Below are 22,315 nucleotides of genomic sequence, written 5' to 3'. Positions count from 1 at the left end.
GGCAGAATTTCTATTGAATTCAGTGAATCTGTAATTTTCTTCTCAAACTGACAATCATTTATTCTTGTTTACATACAGAAGAATGAACATTTTCCTGAACTGAAAATAGTGCAAAGTCACCTAGTCAACTGCTTGAAATTCACTTGCAGTAATACTTTTCTTTATCAGAAAATCAAAAGCATGTCATTAAAACTTGGAAGCATGCCAAAGGCTATATGACTACACCCTGAAACAATGATACCTTTGATAAACCAGGTTTTTGCATTTACAAGCATGTCTGCACAGTTCGTCCACAAAAATAATCTTTCAGTAGTTCCTCAAAACAAAAAGCAAACCCTTAAGATAGAATTCAGCTTGCTCACATCAGTGTTGAAGTAAGCCCAAGACCTATTAATACCATATTAGAGCTACAGCTTAGAAATACAATTATAAATTAAACATATTTTATCTTTGCCTACCTTGAGCATACAAAGTAAGGACAGCCTGAATGGCTACATACACCCCAGAAAACTGGTACGTCTCAAACATAACCTGCAAGATGAAGACAAAAATTAATGACCAAATAAGGCAAGATTCTTAAAGGAGTTTTCATAGATGTTTGAAAACTTTCTATAATTCTACATTTTTTTCTAGTCAAAAACACCTTTCAAGAAATTTCATCACACTGATTCTATACAAACATCAGAAACCTACTTGCTTTGTGGCAGTAATTAGCACATTCAGTTCTATACCTTACCTGTCCATTCATTCAAGACAAGTCACATCAAGGAGCTAAAACATTTCATATCCTTTTAGCAATAAATGTGAATAGTTTCAAGAAATCCATACTCCAATTTCTGCATTTCTGCAACTAAGCCATTTTCTAAAGTGCTTAATGAGTGGGAGGAAGTACTTGTAGACCAGCCAACTACTTCATTACTGAAGTGTGACTTTGGAAGGAAATGTTTGTTAAAGATGGATGCTCTAAATCTAATGAGGTTCAGATTTTTCTCTTCTTCATATCCAGGTCAACAGTCTTCGTACAACTGCAGACTGCCAAACAAAGACCAAACAGACTCCTACTCATACCACTCTAGAATCAGAGCACTATCACAGATTGTTCTCTGCATCCGGGTCTTCCTCTTCCTTTCTTTAAAGTACAAGTGATGACAAACTTCTAAAATTCATTTTAGTACAAAACCCACTATAACTGAAAAAGCACAGTTAGAGCTACTCAGTTTCTCCTTGCAGAACTATGCAGGTTTGCAGAACTACTCATTAAAACATGAAAGGTAATTGCCTGTCTTGTAGGCTAGGCTCCCCTAAACACTGTACAAGTTTCAGTGAAGAAACAGCCTAAGATTAAAGGATGTACAGTTCATAGGATCTTGTCAGCTTTATAAACAAAAAGAAGGCCAAGTAAACAAATTAAGCTGCACAGCAGTTTCCCCTCTCAAAATGCTTTACCAGGAAAAACCAATGAACTGTGATCATTTCAGCACACGCAAAGTTTTATTTTTGCTCCTCTGCAGCCTTCTGAGCACTTCTGCAACTTCTAGGATTAGAAACTGATTAAATCCCAAGCACTCCCACAGTTCAAGTAAAAGATATCTAAATATTTTTAAAGTAAAAAGCTGATGCCTGATGATTTTAGAATTCTGAACAATTTAAAGAATTTATTGTTAGAGTAGCATGATTTTAAATGGCTGGCCCATATCAAAACCCTGATCCTCGCAAAGTCATGTTAATTATTTCATAGCTATATCGAGCACAGAGTAGAACCCCTGGGAAGACTGATGCCTCCTTTCTGAGAACATTTACCGCGAGCACGCCGTATAACAGAAGTCACACAGAGAGGAACATAGAGGGGGCAAGCTGCAGAGCACCCTGCCACGAGAACACCAGGCTTTGGGTTCTCACAACCCCCCAAGCTGAACTGAGTGATACAAAAGGAAGTTTAATACAGTATCTAGATGCATTGGCTAAGAACGAGCAACACATTGCTGGCTAGTAGCTTCTGTAATCACCACAATTTAACATATACGCAATACCTTCAGAAACAAGAAGCAGAAATGTCCACAAGAAAAGGAACAGCTGAAAGAAAGCAACTCAGAAAGAGATCCTGTTTGAGTTCTCAACATCTAAAAACAGTACTATTCCAAAGGATAAATCTCTCAAGCAAGCTGAGTGCTTACAAAATGAAAAACCAATGTAGGAGAAATTTAAATTATCTTCATACAAAAAACTCAATATTCAAATTTCATTAGTTACTACCTTCACATGTTGTACTGCACTCTGAAAGTTACCCCAAAAACCTTTTGTATGTAGCCTACATGCAGGGCTTTGTGGTTTGCTATTCTTCTTTCCAGACACCTAGATCTATTCTGTTTGACTAGAAAAATGCATTGACACGGGGCATTTATGTTAATACATTGAAGATGTAAATACGGAGTAGCACATTCTCCTGAAGAGATTCTTATTCTAGTGAGAGCAGCTTTTGGATTAGCTACTGATGTTCTAATTAGGTCCAGAAAGGAAGAACTATAAAAGAGGGGAAAAAAAGAAAGAATACTGGAATGGAATTAGGAGAAGCGTCCATGCTAGAGCATCTCTACAGCTCCACAATACACCATGGAAGTCTGGCTGCTCCTGAGGGTACTACAGAATAAGAATGCAGCAGACAAACAGCAAACACCCAGTTAAGTTGAAGAGTAATCTGTGTCTTGTACATACTGTGAAAGAAATAGCACTTCTAAGATATGCATTTTACAATATACACAGTCTTGTGAACATTTGCAGCTATTGCTACATAGCTGAGTTTGATGGAGGGATGGATGGGGTAAGGAAAGAGAATCAATGGAAATAGAATGAAATACAGCATATGGAATTATCTACCATCTTGACAGGGTCCAGATGACTAAGCTGTTCTTATAAAATGCTACTGCAATGTATCCAAAAAAATGCACCGACATTTACTACAGGCTTTAGGAAAACCTTAATTCAGTTCTCTGCTTCATACTAGGCTAGCCTCCCTGAAAAGGAAGAGTCGTTGTCAAAAAGAAGTGTAAATAGGTTGCAGTTAAATATTCCTAGTTGTCATTATGCTGTGATCCATTAAAAACATTAATAGAAACATTGAACTCCTGTTTAACTCAAGTTTAAACTTATGTAAATGGGTTCTAGTTCTCCATAATCCTCTGGATGATGGTTAAGTATCTATGATATCTGGAGTGGTTTTACAAAACAAATGGGGCAATACAAATGTTTTATGAAACTTCAGAACCCATAGAAGGCTTCTCAGTTTATGGTACAAAATTACTCAGCACCAGAATAACTAAAACCCAGACCACTGAGTTTAACAGAAAAACAAACAGGAACATTTGCAGGCAGCTGAAAAGCAAAGAAGCCTGAACAGGAAAATTCAACCATTCCTGCTGCATGGAGGCAACCCAGAATAATCCACTATGTTCATCACACCACTGCTAACTGAGACACAACAGACGGTATTGCTAATGTTGGTTTATGTAGTACTTAGCTAACTGGTCCCTGATGTCCTTAAATGCTAGGAAACCTTCAATTCAGAAACACTAAAATTGTACAGTTTGATTCGTCCACATAAGTTTTTCCAACTTTGCTTTACTTAGCTGACTCCTGCGTCATTGAAACAGAAGTGCAAAAAATATTCTCTGCCACATTGTAGAAAGCATTGCTGCAACTGTGACAACAAATGAATTTTAAAGGCAGGGTCAGTGGGTAATGATAAAGATAAATTCTTACTGTACTAACTGAGTTGGGGAAAAAAACACATACAACCTTTCATACTCACACTTCTGATAAATGGATAAGGTTTCAGACCTTTAGAATACATTTTTCCTGCCCTACCAGGTACTTATTTCTAACTGAAAATTTTAATAGATTTTTTGCTAAACCAAATACTTGCATTAATTGGAAATACATATGATGCTTGAGAAAAAAGCAAAAAACAGGAGATTAAATTTTTTGCTCTCCTAAAATACTACTGCTCTTCAAAACTGAGTCTTTGTCACACAGTACTAGAGCCAAGGTTTAGGTTCAGAGCAAGCTGAGGTCACTCAGTGCAGCACCGTGAGATCCAGGATCCAGCAACCCAGCTTTCCTTCTCAGAAGGCTTTCATTGATAATCCCTACTATTAATCAAAGGCTAATTAATTGGTTGTCATCACACCTTTGTCTCAACTACTTCCAACAACACTACTCCATCTGGCAAGCATCATCTTGTTCAAGCCTCAAACCTCTTCTGGCTTACAGAAGTCCAAGTCATTTAAAGTAATTAACATTCATCCAATACCTAGTAATCAAAATATCTTAGACACCTGAGTACAAACATGCATTTCCAACTCTGTGTTTTGTTGGTGATATGGCTTGAGACAAAAAGCTTGGTTATAATTTTTGGATGAGGTAGGATTGTTTGAATTTGACCACAGTAGCCTTTATGACCAAGACCAAAGAAAAGTTTTGGATAGAAAACAAAAGAACTGTTTTGCCTCAAACAGTTACTGGGTATTGTAAGATTAAAATCTTTTATCCATACTTCTATGACAGCACATATTAGTTTCTACTAGACAGACATACCTCCACAATCTTCTCTCTATTTTTAGTTGGGTTCATGGGAGGTTCTGTAAGTAGTATTTTACAATTTTTTGTGTCAATATTAAGTTTTTCTGGTCCAAACGTGTAATCCCAGAGGTGCTTCATATCATCCCAGTTCCGAACTATGCCGTTCTCCATTGGATAATTAACTTCCAGCATTGAGCGTAATTCACTTGCTTCATCACCAACCATGAGATCCTGTAAAGTTTTAATAAAGAGACACGTCAGTGTTTGCAAAATTTTCTAAACAGCAACATCCTCAAAAAAGTAACAGTGAGCTGCTCCAGCCTGCGTCCAACTGTGTTCTTAAACACTGCCTGCATTTTAGAATCACTTTCAGGTACTTAGGAGAGAAGCAGAATACATGTCATGTAGTATTTAAATTTGGCTGTTACCCATCCCAAACCCTTTCCAGAATAAACTTTGTTAATTCCACTCTCCAATTAACCTTAAACACACAAATGAAGCCTGCTAAAGCTGGATACTACAAAGACCTTTATAAGCATAAAGGTTTCTCCACTGACAACTCCAAAATTCTTTTATCAAGTTCCCATTTCAAAAGGCCAAGATACAAAATGGCACATAGAGGTAGTAGGTGGGATTGGCAGAGTATTTTTCCATGCATGCTGCAAATTTCTGTGCATAATACCAGAAAAGGAATAATGAGTGGTACATAAGCATATAGAGCAGTAGCAAAAGCAAATAAGAGATTAGAAGTTCCACACTATACATTAAAAGAAACAATGGTTTACATATTGCCTATGCCAGTAGGGTGTGAAGAAGAGAGGCATCTAAATATAAAATACAACCCAGACTGTTCCATGCCAGAAGTCCCAAGCCAAAAACCCCAGTAATGCATTCTTACACAAATGCAACCAACCAATGCATAGTTTGTACAGTCATCTCACACTAATGAAGCAACCTGTTTATTAATGTTAGTTATGCAAACGTTGCATTCAGATTAGTAGCAATGTATCTTCTCCTTTCCCACGTATTTCCCAGACAAAGTATGTCCAATATAACATTATCTTTGTTCCCTGTCATATCCCATACTTCCCTAAAGAAGCCTTACCTGAATTGCTCATATCTAGCCTCTAAGAACATACTTCTAGAGCACTGCTCCCATGCTATACTATATTCTTTTCATTGCAAAAAATCATCTGCCTCATACGAAAATATGCCACCACAGTTTGCAGTTACTGTGGCACAGAGAACTCTGAAGCAAAGGTTATTCAGTCACTGTTCAATGCCAGGGAAAAAAACACAAGATGCACAATGAAAAATCCAGTGTCAGGATTATAATGCCTTTTTTTTAGAAGCATCTTAAGCAGCTACCAGTGACCATTAAAAAGGAAGTTAATTGAAAATAATTTAAAACAAACCATTCTTCTTCCACCTCTTCTCCCTGACAAGGCATTTTATTTGTTTTCCCTTGCACAGCAGATCACACTTCAGTTATCTTGACTATACAGAAGACAGAAGTCAAGGCTTTAATATTTAAATCAAATGTACTTCAGTGAAAACATGCTATGAAAACTCCACCAGGTACCACATTACTCCTGAGAATTTAAGACAACAGAAACCCTACCAGTTGGAAGAATCAGAAGCCTTTTTTTGTGCACTGCTCTTTGAGGCTTAATGCTCCTGAACAGGACGTAGCCCGGGAAAAGACACTACTCAAATATGCAATCAAAGTCACACAAAACTTTCACGTCTTGTTAAAACAAAGCTAAAGGGTAGAACAAGAGCACACTAACAAACAACACGCACACTTAGTAGGATCAAGAAGGACAGTACAACTGTAGTTGCAGAGAGAAACCAGCGTCGTAACGTTCAATGTTTCCACCACTTTGGTGCTCAATATTTGTTTAACTGAAATCTGAAGCTTTTTTCAAGCCTTTGGTTAAAAGTTAAATAAAGCAATTTCTACTGTTAGAGGTACTGAGCTCACATTGTCCTTAAAGTGTTATTCTTGTACCTTGCAAAACTACAGGCTATGTAACATTTAGAAGCAATACATAAAATATTCTCATTAATTAGTTGCTAGTAAACCAAAGCAATGAACGACGTCCAAAGTAAGTATGTATTCCAATGTAAGATGTAGAGCAAGACAAAACAATGAATAACATCAAAAAATAGCATAAGAGCTACTAGGTCCCATCAAGCAAAAATGGTAAACAAGCAGCACAGGGGCACCTCACTTACCATCTTTTTGTTATTCTACTTCAACGGATCAAGAAAGGTGAAGAAAGAAGGTAGAAGCAAGAAAGTCAGAAAAGGCCTAAATGAAATTCTCAAATTATTTTAAGTATACAGCAGAAATAAGCTGAAAAGAGGTGCATGTACAGCTGGAAATTATCTGAGTTAGTGTAGTTATGGCCAAGCTAACATTCTCAGGATCTCGGATTAAAATTATCTCTTTAAAGAAAGCTATTGCTACAAGTCATTGGCATGTCGTGTTTATGCATCTGACGTTGCAAACAAGATCTGCATCTTTCTCATAAATAGGACACTGTGCATAAATATTCTGTAACACTGGAATTTTACCCTGGACAAAATGTTTATCTGAACTATACAAGACTGCACAAAGCATTTGACCATAACTAGCTCTGGCAAACGCTAAATTTAGATTGCTTTAAATACCCAAGAATTGAAAACAATAATTAAAAAAATCACCTATAAGCAGACTAATCTGTTCAGATATTATGGAACCAATATCCAGGGGAAATAAAATAAAATAAAGAGATATTTAAATTATGGTAGCTACTTTCAGAACTGAAATAAGCAATCACAACGTGCAGTAAGAGCAGGGTTTGAAAGCTCTTCCCTATAGCAAGCTATGGAGGCAGGAAGATAGCAAAATTAAAGCCACTGAGAAGCACTCTAAAATATTTAAAGCACATGTGTACAAACATTGTCCAAAATTATACTAAGGCCATTTTCATGACTAATGAGATTTTTCCTCCTTCAATTAAATTTACATCAAGTCACCTGAAATGTCAGAAGCCATAAGATAACTATCAGCACCATTAAGGCAAACCTACCTATTCTGCAAATTGTGTCAGAGGAAAAGTGCTTAGAGTTTCTGGCAGCTCCCTTTACACAGGCAGCACCAAACAGGCTGGTCAGAGCACAGCCCTCTTCCTCACTTCAAACCCGGAGAAAGAAAGACCATCTCCAGGCTGTCTTTGGCAAAAACTAAGCAGAACTGCACACATGGACTATGGCTCAACAGGTCCCCGAGTCTGATCTGCCCTAAAATCCTGCCTTAAGTGGTCAAAGCTACATGACAGTCCTGCCTTCCTAAGGTTATTAACTCCCAATACCTGCTTCAAGGATTATTAAATCAGTTAAAACTAAAGAGCAGTATCTATGCTTCTGTTTTTTAAGTCTAGACATTGCAATTTTCAGCAAAATAATCCCAGTAATAACTGACCTTTTGTGTTTATGCCCTGAACTGAGGGGTAGGAGAAAAAATGCATTGCCATAAGTAGCCCTGACTGCTACTCACCCTCAAAAAAATTTCACCTCGATGTGAAATGAGAATTCAGAAGGAGAACATGGACAAAGCAACGTGAAATTGGCAACTCAACAGATGGACAATAACCACTGTTCTGATCAGCTTCCAGACTTTTCACAGCATTTCTGAATTTCACAGGAATGACAGCTTTTCTGAATACTTTTCAAAAGTTAAGCAGCTAATCTTGACAGCTTCCCTTACTCGGCTTTAAACTTACACCGTAAGATCTTGAAGTGAATGGCTAGAATTAAGTTTTGGCATAAAACTCATCTGCTAAAATACATTTTAAGAAATCTGCAAGAATCTCACTAAGGAAAGTGGTACATACACCTAACAAGTCATCCTACCGGCATATCCAAAGTACCTGCAGCATGGATTTCTTCTCCTGATACACAATTTTCTTAAGAAAGAATGACAAGCTATTGTAGAGAGATGGTATAAAACAGCTAGGAAGAATGAAGACACACATTACACTCTCTAAAATACACCTGTGTGATCCACGCTCAAGTAGACAAGGGACAATGCACGAAAAATTGTAGTTTATTGGTTCTTTTGCAACTATCTCATAACAATTACCCACTTTTACCACCTATTTTTCTAATTCAACGCTGATATCTGTAATGATATTAATCTAAGTTATCAGATAGTCAGGACACCAAAACTGGCAGGACAGGCTCTATTGGATCAGCTGGAAAGAAAATATGACTTCATCAATATGATTTTGTACCAGCGAATTTTTTTTGGACTTAAGACTTGTTAATTTCTATATATAGATACATATATAAAAGCAGTTTGGGAAGGTAGCTGACATCTTTTGTTCTCTTAAAGTACTAGTACTGCTTTCTGCTGATACTAGGCAGCAGCAGCAATCAGATAAACTAAGTTCTCCTTGTCACCTGCAGGGGTCTGAAAATAAGGAACAAGGCTGGACAGAATTTTTTCCCCCCTTTTAATAAGCCATTACTCAGAAGCAACATGGAAAGCAAAAATGAAAGCTTGTGCATGTGTGGTTATACTTGATCTTCACTGGTTTAAATGGGGGTTTCTACAGTTCTGCATCCTCTTCTGCTTCTCCCTCAAGTTTCTGCTTCTTCTGCTTTACCATCAAACTAGAGCTTTCACAATTGTCTTATGAGGCAGTCAAAACTTTACCCGACAAAGAAATTACTCTTTTTCAGCTGGGTCAGGTCTCTAAAGTGGCTCACCACATGACTGCACAAGCAGTATGGCCAGCACAAGGTGAGAATGTGTGGCTAGAAGCAAGAAAAGAGGGTGTAGGCACAGCAGGGCCAAGATGTTTCCTGAAGTCTGTATTGCAGAAGCAATTACTAACATTTGAAGCGTTTCTCTGTAATTACAAAAGAAAAGTGAGAAATAATGGCTCCTCAAACTTAAGAGGAAGATTTAGGAGCAGTGGTTCTCCACCATTCCAAGCCTGGAATAACGCCCAAAGTAGTAGCCTGAACACAGCCTCTGTCTCTAACTGGTGGTACATTACTTCTATCAACAACAAAAAAAAAAAACACAAAAGCAATAGAAACAATGAAACGCAAACACAACCGAGGTTAAACACCTCATACAAGATCACAGATGATCACAGCAGAAAGCAAAGTGTACAGAAAGACCTGGAAGCTTCATCAGTTCGTTCATAATCTTACAGTACATCTCGGTAACAAGTATCAACCGTTTCTGTCTGATATCACAGAATCATAAAATGGTTTGGGTTAGAAGGGACCTTAAAGATCACCCAAGTTCCAACCCCCCCCCCCCCAAGGGCAGAGACACCTTCCACTAGCCCAGGTTGCTCAAAGCCCCACCCAGCCTGGGGGATTTCTGCCTTCTAATCTTGCAATCATTTAGATATTGGCATTTGAAGTCCCTTTTTGCCCAGAACTACCTGAGTCCTACCTGCTGCCTCCTCAACTGTACTAGCTGAAGGCCTCCACAGAACTTTACACTATCCTCTTGATTACTTTGTAATACGTGATGGGCTAAAACCCAACATAGAAATTAATCAAGAGATACTGAAACAGCACAAATGAGAATACAGGAACAACCATTTTCAAACGTTACGTAAGTAATGTGTAGGGCACCTGTTAACTTATCTGTTAAACAAATAATAATAAAAAGAATTACCTTGATTTCAATGTTTCCCACTTTAGCAGTTGATCTTATAATAGGTCTTCCAACCAAAGCTGGAAAAATGTGCTCTGGAAAATTTGAGCCTGCATAGCCACATTTCACAAACTGAAAAGAAAAACAATTTTATTAGAGCATGCATTACTTTATTAATAGAAACCTGTCTGGGGACAAAAAAAATAAAGCCTCGGGTTTAAGAGCATGTGCCCATATAGGATTTATGTTTTCACATCACTTCTACAGATCTACACATCTGAAATGTTTAATAGAGAATTAAAGTATCTTCCAAAATGTTTTCTAAAGCAGATTGTTGGAAACATTACTAAAATGACTAAGTACACTGAGAGGTATAAAAGAGTCTAGTGTTCAAATCTGGATTTCCTGCCACTCTATAGCAAACTCTCCAGCAAACTGAAACTTACCATTCTCTAATGGAGCACCTTATAATAGCACCCAATGAGACCCAATTAACTTGCCTTTCCAATTAGCACAAAGATCAGCGTAACAAATTACATGTTAGAAAACACAAAACCTTGTGAACTCATGTGTTACGCTGCAATAAAAAGGGTTCATCTGGGAACCAGCAGAGATGCTTTGTGCAATTCAGAGTTTTCTCAAGAGTTTTGAAACTTTCAAGATATATTTTAAGGAAAAAAAAAAAAAGTTTGCAGTAAACACTTCTAAAACGTACAGGACAGAGGTGAAGTCTCAGCTGATGGTAGCTCATACTGACCAGGTTACCCTGAGAACGTGCTCGTTCCTCAAATACATACAAAAAGAAGTTTTACACTGCTAGGTCCAAAGATGTAGTGTATATGCTAGGAAAACATTAGGGATTAATTGAGCATAAAAAGGCGTACAGTGACTGTATACACAGTCACTAGGGGAAGCTCAGTTGTAAAACAAGAACCTAAGAGTGCACCAACAAGAAGTTACAAGTTTAGCTAACTGTGATCAGCAACTTATGCTCTTCAGCTATCCTGCTCTGATGCCTATTGCAGTTCACATGGAGCAGGCTTCCCTGTTTCTGGTGCACGTTTTATTTTCTGTGCTGTAACAACATGACAGAACAAAATCCCGCAGTTCCGAGCCAAACATTAGGCATTTTCACCTACAAAATTACCAAACCATCTAGGTGCAAGAGAGCATCACAGGATGGAAGGAACCTTGGGAGCTCTCTGGTCCAGCCCTGGGCTCAACCCAGGCAGCACTGAACTCAGACCACGCTGCTCAGGGCTTTGTCCAGCTGGGTCTTGGAAGCCTCCAAAGACAGAAAATTCACAGCCTCCTTGGGTCCCTGTCCCGAAGCTTAGTTATCCGCTTCAGGTTGCATTAAAGCCATCCGCTAGAATTTCCAAAACGTTCGCTGCTTTCTGAAGTGAGGACTGAAGATTGCCGCTGAAAAAATGATCACTGCAAAGAGTGCAGCTCATTACAGCCAAGGGGAATTCTGTCCTTATAGGTAACTCTAACACGAAAAGTCACGTTCTGTTGTTGCTCTGAATTATTTGTCTTACTTAAGGACAAAGGGCACCCGTTTCGGAAAGACATTTATCAAGCCAGTTCTGGAAAGAGCCAAGAAACATTTCAGCTAAACTGGGGCTACTAAAAGTGGGGAGGGAATTCTTTGCTTTTGTGCCCCTCATTTTTCACCCGCTCAGCAATTGCTCTCTCCATAGGCAGAACGGGTTTTAAATACCTAAAGAATGGCACTCTGTATAAAATTCATTTCACTCAGCCGACTTCAATCCATGTTCTCCAAAAAGGCAAGTACTTATCGACTCCCTGACTTCTGTTAAGGCCCAAAGTACCTAGGAGTTACACAGATCTTATCTGTGTATTCAGGAATGCAGCGCTGCTATGGGAAAGCAAAGAGTAGCCACAAGCATTTTTGGATCACACTACCTGAACATGCCACAAGTCTTTACCAGAAGTTTTACACCACAGGAAACATTTGAGACATTTTGAAGGACTGAGCTGAGTGCAAATAAAGGTGTACAGATTCTTAAGAAAAAAAAAAAAAGGAAACACACACACCCCTTCCTTTCAGACTTACTGCTTTCGGTCATGCAATTTGAGTTACTACTACAAGGTTTAGGTGTGCTTGTTACAGACTAGAATTTGTTTGTGCAGCAGAGCCTGGCCAAGCTCGAATGAAGTTCTACAAAACAGCCTAATCCCATCCTCTAGCTTAAGGTTTCATAAACTAATCTGAGTATAGCCATAAACACCTAAACCTTTGCACCCATGCAGCTGTTAACTGTTTTTCCTCTTTTTTTCCCCCCCAGAATGGAGTAACTTGCCTACCAGTCACCAGCAACTGCGTTGGTGAACAGAAGTAACAGAACCAGTACCGCCTAAACGAAGCTTGGCAACTCAAGCCATCAGAGCACCCCTCAAGGAGCTTCAAGACGCGCACCTGCAGCTTCTGCTGGCTGGGCAAATAAACCCTGAGGTTTATACAGTAGCTGTGATGCACAGCCAAAGTAAGTGCAAGTTGATTAACCTTAAAAGTACCTCTGGTAACCATACACAACTACACAGAGCTAGAAAACGCTGACCTACAGAAACACTGTTCTAAATTCTTACTATCTGAACGGTAATTTTAACTTCCAGCCCCTTTCTATGCTAAACCCTCAAGGCCTTGAGGCACCTTCCCAGGATGCTGCATAATAATAGTAGGATATTGGCAATTAACAAATCCCACAACAAGATTTAGTCTAAGCTTAGCCTCACTCATTTTATGTTGCATAGAGTTTTACTAACTCCTCCCTACCTCTTTCAGGTTGGAACTGAAAGTCTTAAAATTACATTTTTACGAAGCCTGATAAGCTCTACATAGAGTTTACCAAATGGAAGGGGCAGAGTTTTCCCTCTCTCTTCCTCCCCTTCAATTTTTTCTCCCCTCCCCAGGCTACATGAATATTTAGTGAAGATGGGAACAAGGCAGCCTTGTACGTCAGCATCCCCATCAATGAGAGCATTCTCAGTGTAGTATTCTGCCTGTCATGACACTGGTTTTCATTCAGCTGGTTCAGTAGGTTGATGATGACGTAACGTTAGATGCTATGGCTGAAGAACCAGACTTGACAAAAGTACCGAGAGATAACTGACAGGTAAAAGCATCTTAGAAACAAAACTGTATTCATATCATAGATCCTGGACTGTTTTGGATTTTTAAGGAGAGTAAGAAACATAAGACACTTTTCTCTCCCTTACAAAAGATCCTCCAAAATACTTAATTAAACATTATTAAATTGTTCAGAATATAATCACCTCCTCTTTTCTGGTGCCAGACATTAAATGCTCACTGCTCCTTCCACCCTCAGTTTGAAACCCTTCATTGAAATTTAAGTACAGTGCACTTATTCCTCTGCTACACATTATTTGCACACCCCTTGGAACAATTATCAAATAATTTCAGGACAATGCTTAGTATACACCACGGCTCTAACAATAACATCACCACTCAATGAATTTATGCAGCATTGCAAGGAAGCCAAGAGTTCAATATCATTCATTTTTTGCAAGTGTTTGCTATATATTCAAAATGTTTTAAGAATAGCTGCTTCGTTTGCCTGTCTGCAAGACCACGTATGTAAAAGATTTTACCATATATAGTTTCTTCTCCATTGCACTGTGGTTTATACTGACTCTTTCACTTCCTACTGAGTCATCAAACAGTAAGAACTTGTACGTATAAGTATTCTTTCGAACTAAAAGAATGAGGAAGCTCACAAACATGTCACATGACAAGTTCTAAAATGAATATTGATATTCTCATTAGATATCTGTGCTTCACTCTTTCTATTGATGCAATTCTCAAGCAAAACCCCTAAATACTATCAGAAAAAGTTTACAGGCCACTAAGTGTCTTATCGCTTGTCCTGTAACAATAAGAACACCCACTTCTAATGCTTTGGCACTTAAGATGCCATTGCCAGCCTCTCTCCTACACGTGTTGCAAGAACTTCCTTCTAGACACCTCTTCCTCAAAGCAGCGAGATACATTTAAAGTCATATTTCAGCATAAAAAGAACTTTTCAAAGACAAGTCTATGTTAAAAATAGAACACAGAAAACTCAGGTGTAGTTTTAATGTAATATTTTTGACACTTAATTTTAATCACGGCATATCACAGTGTATCAGAAATCCTTTTGATATAAAGCAGTTCTTCTTGGTCACAGAAAAATGGTTATTGCAAGAACAGTGTTTGGACAATACAGGACAAACTTCATTTTCTCAATACAGCTGAGGTTTCAAAGATTTACTGATCTGAAGAACAGAATTTTCTCCTAGTTTAATTCTCCCAATTTGACCTAAATATTTCTAGTTGACTGATTTAACAATAATTATACCCTGATACTTTGTCCTTGCACACAGCTATCTCTGTGGCCAGGGTATGTCCACATGTGTGCGGTTCTGCTTGGAGGCAAAACACAACCCAAAGCAACAGAAGCTGAAGTGACACAGGCCCCTCCTCTTTGGCACCCTCGCAGCAGCACAAAGGTATCTTACACTGTTCTAGTTATTTATATCCATCTGCTACAGTTCAGAGAGGGAAAAATGCCTTGTCTGCCTTTTGATTTAAAAACAGAGGCAGAGCTGTTACACTGTATAAAGCCTGCATTCTGAACTTCCCTTGGGAAATGGTGTAAAAATAATTGCCTCTACCCCTGGCTCATACCTTCCTGAGACTGGCTACAGTACAGTGCTGCTGTCACTAGCCATACCCGAAACATTTTTTGTGATTTACTGCTATTTAAAGGGTACTCCTAAAGGATGAAGTCCTAAAATTTTCTTCAGATATGGGCCTCTCGGAATCAAGCCTGACAAGAAGAGCATTAAAACTTTAAAAAAAAAAAAATAATAATCCACCAGCTTCCACGTTCATTTGTAAAAAGAAAATGTCTTATTTTTCTTTCCTTTTTCTAACTGATATTGCAAAAAGTGCCCAGAGGTTCTGGACCTCAGTCCTGTTAAGGATAATTTTTCCTAGAAGGGGAAACATGAGAAGGCATCAGAGCTGTCAAACCCTGTCAGCAGCGTGGTTCTTCTTTCCAAAGCAGTCCAACCATTTCGAATGCTAACTGCAAACCGTAAATCAGGAGGCCGAATCCTTAACATCATCATCCTTTGTCTCAACTATTCCATCCTGGGCTTTAAGTATTTTTTTTCTCCTTTATTCTAAACGTTTGTTAAACATATATCCGGCCATCCCGGGGATGTTAGCGTGCCCTCGGCGTTGTCAGTGTAACACGCACCGTTTCCTGCCCCGGGGGGAACCTTGACCGCCGAACAAAGCTCCCGAGGGGCATCTCCACGCCCAGCACCTTATCGCCTGCCTTTAAAATGGTACCTCCCGCACTTCCTGCCGAGGCGCCCCGCAGCCTGACAAAAGGCCGGCTTTCTGCTGCCACCCAGGGAGGTGATGGGGAGCCGAGAACCCCCCCGGGCCCTCCCGGTTACCGGCGCCGATCCGGCGGCTCTGCAGCCCCCGCAGCCCCGCGGCCCATTCATTCCCACCCCGTCCCCTCCCGAGGGCAGGCCCCGTGCTCGGCCTCCGAAGCCCCACGGGGGCCGGGCAGGCCGGGCGAGGCCACCGGGCGGACCGGCAGCGAGCGGGGCCGGCGCCCTTCTCCTTCCTCCTCCTTCCCTTCCCTTCCCACCCGACCTCCGGCGGCTCTCCCGGTGCCGGTGCCGCCGCCGCCACTCACCCCGGTGCCGTTGTCGCACACCACCACCTTCCTGCCCAGCGTGTCCATCCCTGCGCCGCCGCCGCCGGCCCAACCGCCGCCCAACCGCCGCCCAACGGCCGCCCCGCTACCGGCACCGGGACCCCCCCCGCCGCCCCCGCCGCGCACGCCGGAAGCCGTCAGCGCCCCGCCGCCGCCCAATCACGCGCCCACGGCCCCGCCTCCCCGCGCCCCGGGAGCGCCGCCCTCCCCCCGGTTGCCATGGCGGCGGCCGCCCGGCAGGGGGAGCCGGGCAGTAATGGCGGTCGGCGCTGTGCCCGCCCTCCCTTCGCCATCGCCACAGCGACCCTCAGGAGTGCCCGAGTGGTTTGGGCCATTCAAACGCGTTGTGTCCTTCCAGTGTAATAAAGAATAGATATCCCTGCTTTGCTTCTGATGGCCCCCAGATTCCACTGACTTCCGCAGAATCACAGAATCACTAAGGTTGGAAAAGACCTCCCAGATCATCTGGTCCAACCACCACCCTACCACCAATGTCACCCACTAAACCATGTCCCCAAGCACCACGTCCAGCCGTTCCTTGAACACCCCCAGGGACGGTGACTCCACCACCTCCCTGGGCAACCCGTTCCAATGCCTGACTGCTCTTTCTGAGGAGAAATGTCTCCTCATCTCCAACCTAACACTCAAGAAATCAGCAGCAGGCCCACGCTTGCTCTGGTGAGGCTGCACCTCGAGTACTGTGCTCAGTTTGGGGCCCCTCACTACAGGAAGGACATCGAGGCCCTGCAGCATGTCCAGAGCAGGGCTACGAAGCTGGTGAGGGGCCTGGAACACAAGTCCTGTGAGGAGCGGCTGAGGGAACTGGGGTTGTTTAGTCTGAGAAGAGAAGGCTCAGGGGAGACCTTATTGCTCTCTACAACTACCTGAAAGGAAGCTGTGGGGAGCTGGGGGTCGGCCTCTTCTCACAGGTAACTTGTGATAGGACTAGAGGGAATGGCCTCAAGTTGCACCAGGGGAGGTTCAGGTTGGAAATGAGGAGACATTTCTTCTCAGAAAGGGCAGTCAGGCACTGGGACGGGTTGCCCAAGGCGGTGGTGGAGTCACCGTCCCTGGGGGTGTTCAAGGAAAGACTGGACGTGGTGCTTAAGGACATGGTTTAGTGGGTGACATTAGTAGTAGGGGGATGGTTGGACCAGATGATCCTGAAGGTCTTTTCCAACCTTAATGATTCTATGATCCTCTGAACAGCAGTATGCTATAATTAGACACAGAGACAACAAAAGCACACACTTTTTCTGTATACTTGCGCATCCAAGTCACACATGAATAATAGTTCTGATTTTTTGGCATGCTTCGAAATGTAAAAAAAACAGCAGAATGTGTGCCTTTTTATCATGCTTTAATTGCATTCAGACATTAAGAGTGATGTGAAGGCAAGGCACTGCCTCATCGGGCAAGGAGGCAATCCAAATGAATGTGGGCTGATCCTGCGTGATGCAGCTATCACGGAAGAACTTCTGGTCATTCTGGAGCCCAGCAGCTGCACCTGGGTATGTCTTGCACTCTAGTATAGATAAGCTTAGCCTTAATGTTTTCCATTTTCACTGCATGATGTTTTCATATTTTTTTAAATCAAGGTTTTATGTTATGGGCTGGAGTCAAATACATTAAGCAATTGCTTTAAAATCCTGTTCTTTGTCCAGAAAAGGTAGTTAATCCGTATCTCTGAAGTCACTCAGCTCATTGAACCCAGCAAAGAGGGCTTGGGTATGGAAGTTACCTGTGCACAGCTGTTAGACTTGCTGTGTAGTTTTGGACACATCGCTTAACCGGCCCCAGTCTCAGTTTCAATAAGCTGGACAAGTACCGTGCCATATCATTCTAATGGTCATGAGTAAAGCACCTGAGCTCTGGGAACGAGAGATGTTTCAATTTGGATTTTAATCACTTGTTGGTTTGTCAGAATGCTTCTGCAATGCTTCCTGTGCAGCAACGGCAAAGCGTACTCTGCTTGGAGGTAAACTAGAGTTTAATTTGGGAGACCCGAAGAAAAAGGATGAACAAACAATGCATTTGCTAACTTGTCTGAGATCACTAGATCTCTGTAAGTATGTTTATGAGTTTAATTTCGTTAATTAATATGCATCCCCCATAACTTTTACTATGTGAGACTTTTCTTGACAGGGATTTAGACTATTAGTTAAATAAAAGCCTGCATTACAAGGGGTTAGTTTAAGAACCACAGTCAGAAATCACAGTGTAATTAAAGTCACTCAAGAAATAGTGACATTGAAGTCTGCCAATCACTGCAAAATATATGGTTAATTTGCTGCTTCTAGCGTAACATATAAGATTACGCATCAAAAGGATGCAAGTTCTGCACCAGAAATAGGCCTGTTAAGGAGGAACTCGTGTATTTCACAGCATAGTCATTAACTAACGCTGTTCTTGCTACCAACTCTTACTGGCAGCTGCTGGATAGCCTTAAAAGGTTTTGGTGTTTTATTAAAGGTCATGTACAATGCAGGAGAGGAAATATAACGTGGTTTGAACAGAAGTCTATTTAAAAACTTACTTCACCCAGTTTAGTTGAACTGAGTTGTTACTTAATGTTCAAAAGAAAAAAGAACACAGGGGGTCTGTAAGGAAGAAAGTAGCAGAGTGTGTCAGCACCGAGTTAGTAGTGGGGAGAGAAGTTGTACTGTGGTCTGTACTTGTCAGTGTCAGTTGCTGCAAGCAGGGTGATGGAGAATGTCTTCTCCATGCCAGTGGATGCCAGTGCATCAGTGGGGCACAAGATCCATTGTCTGCATGAGTGGCGCTGAGGAACACAACACCCCAGAGATTCTTCACAGCGTTAGTACTTGTGAAGTGCTTGCACTGTGATAATAGTACAATGTATTTGCAAACAAATCATAGTAACAGAGATTTAATTTAACTATATCCAAATCTAGTACACGGACTGGTATTTCTTTTGAAAGTAAGTCATGCAAGGAAGTCTTGAAGGGGGAAACTTAAAAATCAGTGAATTGATGGGTGTAAATATGGGGCACTATATATATTTGAATTGTCCTCCTTGTGTATATATTGCACATTTTCCATACTGCGTATATTCTAGTTAGTGAAACTTGCTTAGGAGGTTGTAAAGAAACAACAAAAAGAAAATAATATATATATTTTTTTCCATTTTCAGTGTAAATTTTAAATGTATTTCATGACTTTGTTTTCTTGCAGTAACTTGTAAAGTAACCTTTGCATAACATTGTGTAAATGAAAAACTTCTCTTCCAATGAGCTAGTGTCCACCAGCTGTTCTTGTAAAGCCGTGGAGAGACCTACCCACCATTTCCTGCTGGGAGATGGTGCAGTTACTTGCTGTGAGTTTTGCAAGAGAGCAAGGCTTTGTGATAAAAGATAATAAAAGTATAGTGACTAAGAAGAGTGCTGAAGCTTTTGAGATAAAGTACTACATCTGTCTTGTACTGAGTTGAATGGATTTTTATGAACTTGCCAATTTAGTAATCTGTGTCTATCCGAATATGCAGGCATAGAGAAAATGCACAAACAGAGGCAGGAAGTGCTCAGAACAGAAAGGGAAAAAGGGCTTTGGGGACACTCAGAGCTCTGGTCGGTATAGCAGGGAAGGGAGGGTCTGGGAGGAACAGAAAACATCTCCTTCATGTCTGATCAGCCTGAGAAGAGTTCTCCATTAAACGAAGTGGCAGCCTGGAGCGTATGAAAGCAGAGGAAATGGTGTGTTTCTAGTCCCACTTTCACTTCTAACCGAGCTGGCTCAGTGGAGGTGTACAGGAGGTGCCAATGCCAGCTCTGTGTAGGCTGGGGAACCCGAGGCACTTTCCTGTGTGTTTGAGGCCGGTTCCAGTGCTGTTGTGGCAGAGCAGGGGAAAGACACTCCACCTGAGTGTTGGGATTAATCCTTTTCTCTTCATTAATTGGTTTTGTTTCCTACTGAGGCATTTTATCTTTGCATCAGAATTATTTCATTGCTCTATCAAAATTTAAAAAATGAGATTCAAAGAAAGCATCTCTTAGAATTGACTAAACACTGAGTATTATTTTTTGGATTTATGATCTAGTGGAGACAGTAACTTAGAAATATTCAGGAAGTCAGAATGCTTCTAAATCTAATATGGGTTAAAGGGCAGGTTAGCCCTCAACACACATACATACAACATTGTTTGAATACCTCATTAGCATTAAGGCACCCTGCCTTTTACCAAATCTTGAATATCTAACTTTCCTGGTTATCGAAACCGAGCTTGCTCGGGTATCCTGCGCGGGATACTTTTCCTGCTCAGAAAAGACAGCTCAGGTGTCAGGCCGTGTAAAAGGAGAGTGCTCAACAGGCCTGGGTTTGTGTGCAGGACAAAAGGGACCGGATTCTCCTCCCTGTTAGCAACACCCATTGTGAGTCATGCATGCTGGAAACAGGGGCAGAGCTGCAGAATGTCTTCATCTCGATCATATGATCCTGTGTAGGTAACACTGGGGTTGTTAAGTGGGGTTTTGGACGTAGAATTAAAATATGTTGAGCACAGGTTTTTATTGGTGGGGATTTTTCAATAATATTTCTTCCCAATATAGAGAAAACATTTTGCCTCTTTAGTATCACAGAATTACAGAGTATGAACTATTATTTTTGTTGATTCATTTCCAGATAAACATAAGAACACATTATAAAAGTCATGTTTTTGTTTCTTTTCAAATTCAGTTTAATTCAATTCCATGTAGTATCTCTAGCCTGTTTGGCATCTGCCATTCAAATTTTTTAAAAGACAACTACAGACAAAGTTATATCAATCAGGCATTGCAAATCATAATGAATTTTGATCATGATATATGAGATGATGCTTTGTCACAAAGGCCCAGATCCCTGTAAGGCATATACTTCCATTCATTTCACTGAAAACTAGGGGCCACAGATAGCTCTATTGCAGAGAAAATCTGGTTTTTTCAGCTATGGCTTCTTTTTGAAGCACTTTAATTTCTCATGGCCTAAACTGAAGCACTGAAATGTGTGGATGGGGTGTCCTGGGCATCAAACACCTCAGTCATGGCAAGCCTCTGGATGCTCTGGGCTCTACTCTCCATCACCCTAAATGTTCTGCAGTAGTTTTGGCACGTGCAGCAGATGCAAAGTGTTAATAAAATTGAATTCTCCTCTGTGTCCTTGGTAATATTTTATGGACACGTTGCAGAGCATCCAAATAACAAACAGTGGAGATTCAGATATTTGGGAATCTGATTTGCAAAGATTTTGAGTTCTTTTCATATCAGCTGAAGCCAATGAAACCACCTTCCGAGAACTGGGTACCAGATATTAGTCTGGCAGGCAAAGTTGGCTTATCCAGAATTAAATGCCACCTTTGAAAATGTAATTTTAAGTGATTATCCCATAGGGGATGTCCAAGACAGAGCCCAGACCAGAACCTATATCATCTGATGCGACCACAGTGCTGACTTTTGAATACTGACTTTATCAAAAATTAAAGGCGTTTTCAAAACTTATCCAAAGCATATGCAGAGTCATGTTTTGACATAATTTTGTGATGATAGATTTCTGATTACTGAAGACTATTTACAGCTCAAATTTTCAAATAAGAGATTTCAAATCAATTCATTCCACATTGCTGTGGAGTTCATCCTCATAACAGTAAAGGTTACTTTTAACAGGCAACAGGTAACCTTTTGAATTGCTTTTTTACCATTTTTCTATTTTTTTAATTCAGTGTTTATAGAATACTTTTACACAGATATATGCTTGGTCCCATTAAAAACATGCCAATGCAATGCTGCTGTTTAGAAGGAAAATATTGCCACATGCTGTTGGTTTTTAAGAGTAGCCCTTATTATATTCTTTTTAAAAGCAATACTTACAAAAGAAAAAAGTTTCAGAGAACATGACACCTGAGGTAGCAGTACTTCATGGGTTTTATTTAATTGGACTGTGTTTGCTTGCACTAATGACTTCAGGAACAAAATGAAGTCACTGGTAATCAAGCTAGCCTCCATTTGTGTACATATACATGTGAAAATAAGGATATGAAATTTGCAGTCAGAAGTTATTGTCAGCAAACCCATTGCTGGGTTTGATCTGTAGATGCTAGATTGATCTGTAATGATTATTATGTATTCAACAGCTCGTGTATATTTTTTCTGTAGAGATGACATCCTGCAGTGTTGCATAGGTATAAGTGATTCAAGAACCAGTGTGGATTTTAGGACATATGCAGGACTCTGTGGAGCCTAGCTCCACATGAGGGTGATGGCAAGGGAAAGGAAAGGTAGCATTGAAGTGTGTTAAATTAATCTGTTATTTCAATTAATTT

At 40.5% G+C, this 22,315-nt stretch overlaps 1 protein-coding gene across 4 annotated transcripts in view; it reads right to left on the bottom strand.

Moving 5' to 3' along the window:
- ACTR2 (actin related protein 2) overlaps nt 1–16,137 on the bottom strand; it is a 40,237-nt gene extending 24,100 nt beyond the window's left edge. For all 4 annotated transcript variants that reach the window (XR_007708035.1, XM_035553024.2, XM_035553023.2 and 1 more), the window contains exons 1-4: nt 15,985–16,137; nt 10,265–10,375; nt 4,591–4,806; nt 459–531 (exon numbers count right to left, since the gene is read on the bottom strand). Coding sequence is in view for 3 of the 4 variants with exons in the window: in XM_035553024.2 (XP_035408917.1) it covers nt 459–531; nt 4,591–4,806; nt 10,265–10,375; nt 15,985–16,032 (448 nt within the window). In the remaining variant the exon portion in view is untranslated. The remainder of the gene's footprint in view (nt 1–458; nt 532–4,590; nt 4,807–10,264; nt 10,376–15,984) is intronic.
- Between the last annotated feature and the right edge of the window lie 6,178 nt (nt 16,138–22,315).

This window comes from Cygnus atratus, chromosome 3 (assembly GCF_013377495.2).
Source record: "Cygnus atratus isolate AKBS03 ecotype Queensland, Australia chromosome 3, CAtr_DNAZoo_HiC_assembly, whole genome shotgun sequence".
In the NCBI taxonomy this organism is placed as follows: Eukaryota; Metazoa; Chordata; class Aves; order Anseriformes; family Anatidae; genus Cygnus; species Cygnus atratus.
This window is presented reverse-complemented; position numbering and strand designations above follow the sequence as displayed.